General features: G+C 43.8%; 1 protein-coding gene across 4 annotated transcripts in view; it reads right to left on the reverse strand.

Annotated features, from left to right (window-relative positions):
- Positions 1-8,244, reverse strand: part of VPS35L (VPS35 endosomal protein sorting factor like) — an 83,307-nt gene extending 75,063 nt beyond the window's left edge. The window contains exons 1-2 of one of the 4 annotated variants that reach the window (XM_081888876.1): positions 8,226-8,244; positions 402-501 (exon numbers count right to left, since the gene is read on the reverse strand). In XM_081888876.1, coding sequence (XP_081745002.1) covers positions 402-501; positions 8,226-8,227 — 102 coding nt within the window. In that variant the 5' untranslated portion in view covers positions 8,228-8,244. Of the gene's footprint in view, positions 1-401; positions 502-1,586; positions 1,613-7,140; positions 7,170-7,278; positions 7,318-8,225 lie in introns of those variants that run through there. The other 3 variants (XM_081888873.1, XM_081888875.1, XM_081888874.1) reach the window with 3 other exon arrangements.
- Positions 8,245-10,423: the final 2,179 nt, after the last annotated feature.

Here is a 10,423-nt window from a genome sequence, read left to right on the forward strand (position 1 = left end):
TGACCGGAGTTGTTATCCAGAGGGTACCATTTTGCCCAATCCCAATTTAGGAATACAATGGTGAAGAAATGAACTAGTTCTAGGCACAGTCTAACTGTGCATAGGATTAAGGAAGTAAATCGGGGCTCTAGCTGTATGAATCAAATCCACATCTCACAACTAGAAAACTGAAAATTCTAATATCGGTGTAAACTGCACAAATGGTGCACAGTTCCCCTTTTCCCAAAGGCTTTTTTAAAGAAGCAAGGCTTCTTCCATCAAGTGCTAGAAGGCACACAGAGATGGGCCCATTCCAGAGCATCAGCATGAGAACCAAGAAGGGTTTGTTCATTAGTTTGTCCCCGGTCTCCTGTACCAACATGACTACACAGGACTGTTGAAGTGTTGCAAAGGAAACCTACTGTAATGGGTTTGAGTGGATGGTAGTCTCCAAAATCCACAGACACGGTTTCCAGTCTGCATGATTCCAATTCACGTACGTAGTTTCTTGATCTAGCATGCCTGAAGGAGAAAAGCATAAAGAACTTATAGAACTGAGATTTGGAAACACACGCTGAGCATTCACGTGCAACGGTTTCTGGAGAAGAAAATCACAAGAAAATGTGATATCTCTCTTAAAAAATAATGCACCTAGACATTCCATTGTTGTGCCCATAACCCAAGTTTAAGGTGCCATTTAGCTCCTGGCTTTCATATCTCAGTTTATAACACTGACCTAACTCCATCATTCTGGGCAAAAAGGAGCAGGACACGTCACTTAGCTATGGTACCCACAGCTGGCAGCTCCCTATGGAAGCAATTTGGAGGAGGATCAAAGTTTGTGTGTTGTGTTTACAAGCCACCTTTTTCCACAAGAAGATGCTTAGAGAAGCACATGGCACAGAGACTGAGGATCAAACTAACATGACATGATAAAGGTAAAGGTAAAGGTACCCCTGCCCGTACGGGCCAGTCTTGACAGACTCTGGGGTTGTGCGCCCATCTCACTTAAGAGGCCAGGGGCCAGCGCTGTCCGAAGACACTTCCGGGTCACGTGGCCAGCGTGACATCGCTGCTCTGGCGAGCCAGAGCCGCACACGGAAACGCCGTTTACCTTCCCGCTGGTAAGCGGTCCCTATTTATCTACTTGCACCCGGAGGTGCTTTCGAACTGCTAGGTTGGCAGGCGCTGGGACCGAGCAGCGGGAGCACACCCCGCCGCAGGGATTCGAACCGCCGACCTTTCGATCGGCAAGTCCTAGGCGCTGAGGCATGACATGATAGAGACCTCCAGATACTCCCATCTGAATGGGTGCAAGTTACAGGGGGGCAGATTTCAGCTGAACATCAGGATAAACTTATTGATGAGAGTAGCAGCTTGACAGTGGAATAAATGACCCGTGGGGTGGTGAGCTCTCCCTCACTGGGGGTGTTCAGGCAAAGGCTGGACAGCCATGCATATCCGGCACTGAACAGATCCCACCAGCCAGATCCAGTTCCCCACTCCTGTTTTATAAAGTCATTTGTGCTTGTGTGCCACTGACAGTCCTTTCTATTGCTTAGTTTCCATTTCTAAAGGAATACTTCCTTTTGTCTGTCATCTTTTACCCTTTTCTCATCATTCGAAGGCATCAAACAGAGGAACTGCCAGTGCTTCAATCAAACAAAAGAAGCTGCAAAGATTCCTTCTATTGTTGTCTTTATCAACTGTGAAATCCATCACATTACAAATCTGCTGCTTATTTTTAGCTGGCATAAACTTCAGGTGAAAAAAAACTGAGGGAAATAACCTGCCAGTCATGTCCTGCAAATCAACTGCATTTTCGCAACTCTTCTAAGCAGAGACAACACTTATTCTAAAAAAGCATTCGACAAAGGCTCAGCCACCAACCGACTGTGCAACTTTGAAGGCCAATTGAATGAGACAACCCAGCAGTGCTACTGAAAGGAACGGCTTTACAACCTAATGAGACATTGTAAAAGGAGGAGAAAAAGAACCCAGTGAAGGATGCTCATGCCTGTCTCCCTACATTTCTTAATCTCCAGTTTCCTGCCTGCCCTGTGCATAAATATTCACTTGAATGCACTATTCTCAATGTTTCCCCTACACTTCTGCTACTTTGCTGGCCCCTTGAGCTTATTAGCATTTGTAAGGACTTTCACAATTAAAACAGCACAGAGTTTGGGTGAGAGAGAGTTCCCTTCACCCTTTCACAGAAACAGCATTTTTGCTGGACCTCAGAAGAATCTAAAGCAGCAACTGAAAGCAAATGCGCGCAGCCGAAACTTTAAATGCTGGTTTCTATTGCAAATTGCAATCTGGACCTTAGAAAATTGTGCCTGTTTGAGACAGTAACATGACAATGTTGGTACTTGGGACAAGAAACAGAAGACCACTTCTAGCACAGCTTTTTGCACTTACTGGCTGGCTTTTAAAAAGTATCCTATGAATGCACCTCCTGCCCACCTAGCAGTTCGAAAGCACCCTTAAGTGCAAGTAGATAAATAGGTACCGCTTTATAGCGGGAAGGTAAGCGCCGTTTCCGTGTGCTGCGCTGGTGCTGGCTCACCAGAGCAGCTTCGTCACGCTGGACACGTGACCCAGAAGTGTCTCCGGACAGCGCTGGCCTCCTGCCTCTTAAGTGAGATGGGCGCACAACCCTAGAGTCAGACACGACTGGCCCGTACGGGCAGGGGTACCTTTACCTTTACCTTATGAATGCACAGACATCTTATGCAGGGACTAATTTTTACTGGGTGAACAGTAAAATGAAGAGAACCCTAGCTTTAGGTCATCCTGTGCACCAATCCCAGATTCACACACACAAAAACATCTACTCTAGCAAACACCTACATGGTATCTTGAAAAGCTGACGAAGCAGTGACCAGGAGGCTGAGCTATGAATCAGGAAGTCCTCAGTTTGAGCCTTCCATGTACCATGAACTCACCAGAAAACTTAAACCAACTGACTCCCACTTAACCTCAGTCCCAACATCAACATCTGGAATGGGATGGGGACGGGGCATGTAATAGTACAGTCGTACCTTGGGAAGTCAAACCGAATCCGTTTCAGAAGTCCCTCCGACGCGCGGCTTCTGACTGACTGCAGGGAACTCCTACAGCCAATCGGAAGCCCCATCAGATGTTCGGCTTCCAAAAATAGTTCACAAACCGAAACAGTCACTTCCAGGTTTGCAGCGTTCGGGAGCCAAAACATTCGAGAACTAAGCTGTTCGAAAACCAAGGTACGACTGTACTGAATTAGCTTACTTGATTACAACTAGATAATGAAGTGCTTTGAAAAGTTACAAAGAATTATTACTATGTGTTAGTATTATTATTGGATTGTAATTGTGCTCGTGGAATGCCTTTCACTGATGCACCTGAACTTCCCCTCCCTCTGACCCCTTCCCCTACATCTCTGCCCCCCTCAAAACTGTTCTGGAGGGTTGGCAGGCTCCCCAGAGCAAATCTGAGAGACGCACAGGAGGAGGGGAGAGAAGGGAAGCCTTGTTCCACAAGCGCAATGATTTAATTGGGCTCAACTCTAAATCTTTATTTTAAAAGCCAGTCAGCAAGTGGTAAATGTTACACTTTTGAAAGCGATTACCACTCAGCGATTGCCAAAGAGCCAGAATGGTTCAGCTTGCAAGCAAATTCTTCTGGTCTCATGATACATCACCAGTTTTGACAGCGGCTAAAGGGCAAAAAATGAAAAGTGACAAAATGCTGGGGTAGAAAGAGAAGTTTGAACCTCTTCCCTTGGCCCAGCACTCAGCTGGGGATAAAAATCGCCGTCTCCCCACCTCCTCAGCTGATATCCAAGGAAAGGAAGCTGTGTGCCTGTGTAAGAACATGGATTGAATGCCCTCACTGGCAGCCTGCAGGCCTCAGAGGATTGGCCAAAAGTGAGTGAAGCTGTTGTGCCAAAAAAAAGTTAGCCACTCCTGCCAGATAGCATGCTGGAACAGAGTTCAAATCCCAATTCAGCTATAACATAGTCCAGGGGCAGGGAAAATGTGGCCTCCCAGATGTTGATGGACTCGGCTCCCATCAACTCCAGCCAACATGGCCAAAGAACCAGGAGGATGGTAGTTGTAGTCCAGCAACATCTGGAGGTTCCCCATCCCTTATAGAGACCCAACAAATAGCCCCACATTGGGCAAAAGTAGAGGAAGAAGAGGAGTTTGGATTTGATATCCCGCTTTATCACTACCCGAAGGAGTCTCCAAGCGGCTAACATTCTCCTTTCCCTTCCTCCCCCACAACAAACACTCTGTGAGGTTAGTGAGGCTGAGAGACTTCAAAGAAGTGTGACTGGCCCAAGGTCACCCAGCAGCTGCAGGTGGAGGAGCGGAGATGCAAACCCAGTTCCCCAGATTCCAAATCTACCGCACTTAACCTCTACACCACACTGAATCCCGCACCGCAGGGGGTTGGACTATAGGTGACCCTATAGGTGGCCCTTTCCAACTCTACAATTCCATGATTCTATGAAGAGTCAAATTTTTCTTAAATCTCCAAACCCTATATTTAAAACTTGGAATATTGTCTCACAGGGAACTTGCAAGGGAAATTTAATTAAAGCCTTTAACAGGCAGAAAACATCCCCATTTGCTTTGCAATTGAAAGACAGCCCATTCATCAAGCCAAGCACCATCCTTCTACATTCAACACAACTTATCTATAAACATAAGGCAAATGTATGCAGTTGTGTGAACAGCAGGGCCCATGTAATTCCAGTCAAGAGGCACAAGGGAGTGGCCATCTTGAAGTTAACTGAATTTCAAAGACCTCAACTTTATTTTATACATGGTACTCTTACCACTGTGCTCTCCTGCAATAAATAAAACAGGGCCAGGAGAATCGGCACAGTGGATTGCTAATACAAATCAACAGCGACACCAACTGGATGCCAAAGGGAAGTGGACTGGAGAAAAATATATATTGAAATTGCACATATATTCCAAAGTAGCTAAACTACTAACATGAGAATGCACAGATCTCTAACACAAGAACGAAAAAGGTGTAGCCCTCCAGATGTTGTTGTATTACAACACCCAACAGTTTCCACATCCCTGCCTTAAAGTATTCAATTATCTAATAAAAAAATGTTATACTGTGTAGTGCCTCCCTGCCCTCCTTCCCACACTTCTAAAATAAGTATACTCTCAGTTCTTTCTGAGGTGGTAAAACTGCTCACTTTAGACAGGGCTTTAGCCTAGCCTTCTGCCTGACATGCTAGATGTCCATGTGCAGGGAAATTATGCTGTACAGCAAACTGTTCTAGCAAGTGAGCACTTAGCTGCTATACAAGTTTACCACCTCATGGCACTGTGGTGTGGGTACAGCTCTTTACAACAGACTGCACCTTCTTCCTGACATGCTAGATTTCAATGGGCAGGGAATGTATGGCATATTGTCCATGATTCAGCATCATGGACATACTTTGCAAGTATGCCTGCGCTAACCTCTGTTTCCAGTTAGAACCCACAAGACATCTTGTTTCAAATGTGCAGTGTTTCTGTTGTTGCAATAGAAAACACTTCTCTTTTTGTCGGCAATCAGTACATGCAATGTTGTGAAATAAAGAAAGTTAAGTGAAAATCAGAGGCATCTGTGTGCAGAGAAAAACAAAGAAACACAGGAACTTTGCCTTATACTAGATCAGACTACATGACTATCTAACCCTGAGATGAGGAGCCTGTGGCCTACCAGATATTATTGTACTACAAATCCCATCATAATTGACCACTCCCTATCTATGCTGGCTGAAGTTGATGGGAATAGGACATGAACATCTTCTGGAGGGCTACAGGTTCCCCAGCCTTGATCTAGTCCAGTATTTTGACTGGATTTCAGGCAGAAATCTTTTCCATCATCTGACACCAAATCCTTGTAATCTGGAGATACCTGGGATCTTCAGCATGCAGACCCCACCACTGAATGAAGAGGCCAAAACTGTACGTTTTTGTATTTCATTACCACTGGATCCTATTTTGGATTTTCTCTGTTTTTAATGGCATTTTTATCAAGGCATTTTATCCTCACAAATAATGGGTTAGGCTGACTGAGGATTTAAAACTGGGTTTTCCTCAGTCCAATACACTATCTAACCACTACACCAGGATGCCTCTTTATGTATCACCTAAGCACACATCCCAAATGAGGCTAACATAATGTAGCCAATGAAGAGGGCTACAGACCAAGGAAATATATATTACAATAAATGTTGATTTATTTCAAGATACCAAGACCCACTTTGCTGCTGAAGCCTCTTTGTGCATTAAACACTTATTTCCCCAAATACACGGCCCATCACACCTACAATTCTCAAGAGCCGCACCCGTTAGATTTCTGCCTGTCTCACCATGGCTAAGGATTTCCAGAATGGCACCTGATGTTTTATTTGTCACTACATTTACATCTCACATTTCCTCCAAGGAGCTCAATATGGCATGCATGGGTTCTGCCCGCTCCCCATTTTAACTTCACAACAACCCTGCGAGGTAGGATAGGCTGAAAGACAATGGTCTAAGGGTACCCAGTGAGCTTCACAGCTGAGTGAGGGTTTTAATCCATGCCTCTCAGGTCCTAGTCCAATACTCTCGCCACAATGGCTAAAAATAAATTTATTGTGGCATAAGGGGTGGAGCTGTGGGTTAAACCACAGAGCCTAGGACTTGCTGATCAGAAGGTTGGCAGTTCAAATCCCCACGACGGGGTGAGCTCCCGTTGCTCGGTCCCTGCTCCTGCCAACTTAGCAGTTCAAAAGCATGTTAAAGTGCAAGTAGATAAATAGGTACCGCTCCAGCGGGAAGGTAAACAGCATTTCCGTGCGCTGCTCTGGTTCGCCACATGACCCGGAAGCTGTACGCCGGCTCCCTCGGCCAATAAAGTGAGATGAGCACCGCAACCCCAGAGTCGGCCACGACTGGACCTAATGGTCACAGGTCCCTTTACCTTTACCTAAGGGGTCACAGTGCCAAAGCGGTTGCTGAAAGGCAGTGAGCTGCAAATGTGCCGTCAGTAATAACTTAAAAAAATAAAAATAAAACTTAAATAGCTAAGCACCACATAGCCTATTAGAGCCTGGTGTGCCATATCTGCCTGCCATGAAAGATAATAATAAATACCAGACACCTCACAAAAAGAACCCGCCCCGCCCCAAACATGTCAGCAAAGCCTTGCAAGACAAAAAGGGAATTAAAGCGGGAAGCTGCCCGTCGCAAGCCGCCGTCTCCTCCTCCCAGCTTCTGTCTCCAAGACTATCTGCAAGAGAAGCTCCTCCGTCCTTACCAGGGGAAGGCAGCCATCTTGTCTCCCGTCACCTGACTCGCCCCCCCCCCGCCCTCTGCCTCTCAAGCCTTTCGGCGCTTCCTCTGAGGAAGCGCAGGCGGCCATGATTGAGAAGGGCAAGTGCCAGGACAGCCACCAGGACGCGCAGAATCGTTTCGTTTCGTTGTTGTATTTCATTGCACCGTTTTAGTAGGTGTTCTATGTTTTTCATTTTGTCTTTTTATGCTGTGGACTGCTCTGAGATTTACAGGTGGTATATACAAATTTAATGAATTATTTTTATTATTTATTACATTTGGTTGTCAGTCGCTTTGGGTTGCCTTGGGCAAGAGAAAGCGACTAACAAATTTAATAAGACATGATGATGAGGATGACAAAAAGCGGCATAGATGGTTTTTCCTCTGCCTATTTCATCCACCCATGACACACCTGTGAGGTAGCTCTCCCACCTTTTTACCTGCAGGTAGGTAGCCGTGTTGGTCTGCCGTAGTCAAAACAAAATAAAAAAATTCCTTCCAATAGCACCTTAGAGACCAACTAAGTTTGTTATTGGTATGAGCTTTCGTGTGCATGCACACTGGAAGGATTTTTAAAATTTTGTGTCCACCTTTTAACCTGCGAAAGTAGGAAGGTCCCATTCAGTTGGCATCACAGCTGGTCTCCCTGCAGCTCTACTAGTGAGGTGGGAAGCTTGCTTCCTTTCATTTTCAGGATTTCCCCCCTATTTTATTTATTTGCTTTTCTGATAATGTTTCACATCAACAAAGCACTAAACAAAAACGAGACAAAGAAAAATCTTTTCAGATTTTGAATAATCGACAAAAGATCAGAAAACATTCATTGACTTCCTATCCTCTCTTTCCATGGTTCCTTTTAAGCCCTCTTTTCCTTGTGTTTTCTTAGTTCACCCCGTCTGTCGCAACCACTTTTATATACTACTGGCATACATGGTCCTAGGTGAGCTTCATGGCCGAGTGGGGATTTGTACTGTACTCTCTCAAGTCGTCCTGGTCCAGCACTCTAACCACTACACCACTCTTCCCCTCTCCATTTTTCATCTCTTCAGCTGTCAGCCTCAACAGATATTTTCCACCAGCCGGGTCACTTTTGGCTCCAAGCAAGATTCCATCATATTCCATTCCCTGCTGTCCCAACCTTCTCCATCTCCAGGCAGGGAAGAATTGCCCTTAAAATATTATTATTTATTAACATTATTATTGTTAAAATTATCGTTTATTAAATGTATACACATTTATACATTCATCTGAATGTCTCGTGGCAGTTTTTACAGGATAAACACACAAAATACATAATGTAACAACCGCAAAGAATAACAACCCACCCGCCCTAGACATGTTATGCTGTGAACTTGTTTAAATGCTGTAAATGTTTTCCCTTTCCTTCTGGGAGGAGCGTTTGGAATCCCTCCATGAGATGTGCCATAGCAAAAAAAGGGGGCTTCATGCACACAAAGAAACAGATAATAATAATTTATTATTTGTACCCTGCCCATCTGGCTGGGTTTCCCCAGCCACTCTGGGCGGCTTCCATAGAAATCAAAAATACACTAAAATATCACAGATTAAAAACTTCCCTGAACAGGGCTGCCTTAAGATGTCTTCTGAATGTCAGGTAGTTATTTATCGCTTTGACATCTGATGGGAGGGCGTTCCACCGGGCAGGCGCCACTACCAAGAAGGCCCTCTGCCTGGTTCCCTGTAGCTTTGCTTCTCGCAATGAGGGAACCGCCAGAAGGCCCTTGGTGCTGGACCTCAGTGTCCGGGCAGAACGATGGGGGTGGAGACGCTCCTTCAGGTATACTGGGCCGAGGCCTCAATGTCTCTGTGGAGTCTGTGTGTGCATTAAAAACCCCATAAAAGCACCCTTTTGCTGGGTTAGACCAAAGGCCCACCTAGTCCAGAGGCCAACCAGAAGGTGGCTTCAGTGGTAGACTGCCTCTTGGGCCAGGGTATTGTTTAGGAGTGGCGTTGTTGTTATGTTTTATTGCTGGCTTTACAAAGTTTAAAATACTGGAATAATCTCTGAAATTCAGAGATTAATTCTTCATGTGCAACAGAAGAGGAATAACAACACTGATTACCATATTTTGTCATTTGAAGCATTCATACTAAGTTGGTGAACTTTATGCTACTTAATCTGTAGCTTGGGGACGGGGAAATGCCCATAACTTAAGACTGTTTTAATTTTTTAAAAAAAGAAATTTGAGTTAAGAAAACACATACACTTTAAAGATAAAAAAAAGTTTTATTGTGCAATATGCTTAAGGGGGAAAAAAGCAAAACGGGTGAAAAGGAAAAGTATAAAAATACATTTTATAATATTGCATTCCACTCAAAATAAAAAAGTGAACTGAAAATTAATATAATAAATAAATATAAAATATATCAAATTACAAAAGCGATCCTGGCACTTGTAAATAGAAGGCCTAATGACAGTTGAAACATTTACATTTTAGTTGACTTTAAAATTAAAAAATAAAATAAAATAAAAAGTGTACTTAGGGCATCTGAACAAAAAACAATTGGTCTGTACTTTTTATGTTAAAACTTGATTCTATTTACAGAATTTTTTACTTCTGAATTAACAGCACAGCACACAACGAACAAGCTCTAGCAAAAAAAAAAAATTAGCACTGGCATATCTATTAAACGGTAGTGTATTTCTAATCTACAAGGCAACATCTGCAATTCTTAAAATTCATTTAGCTTGTCAAGTCTTATGCTATTCCCCCCTCCTTAAAAAACATTCAAGTCATGCAAAAGCTTTATGAGCCAAAAGTAAGCTCTAAGAACTACTTAGGAATCTAATAAATTAGAAGTGTTTGCATTGCGCTGCGTAAATTAACGAAAAGGAACCTTTTAACAGGTAGCCTGCAAGAGACAAGGCTATGCTTGGAGGACTGCCGAGCAGTTGGCTACGCCACCACCACATCCTTTTGAATCAAAATTGTTGCCTCTCCAACAAGATCAGTTTAAAATACTGCATGATATAGAAGAGCATTAGAAGATACAGCTAATGAATAGGTTTACACCCATCCCCATATGAATAAATAGATGTGTGTATGTAAAGTCAACCCCCAATTGTTAATTTAACCCTTTTTCAATTTATGTTGAATAATATTTTG

Source organism: Podarcis melisellensis (genome assembly GCF_964234715.1).
Source record: "Podarcis melisellensis genome assembly, chromosome: 14".
NCBI lineage: Eukaryota > Metazoa > Chordata > Lepidosauria > Squamata > Lacertidae > Podarcis > Podarcis melisellensis.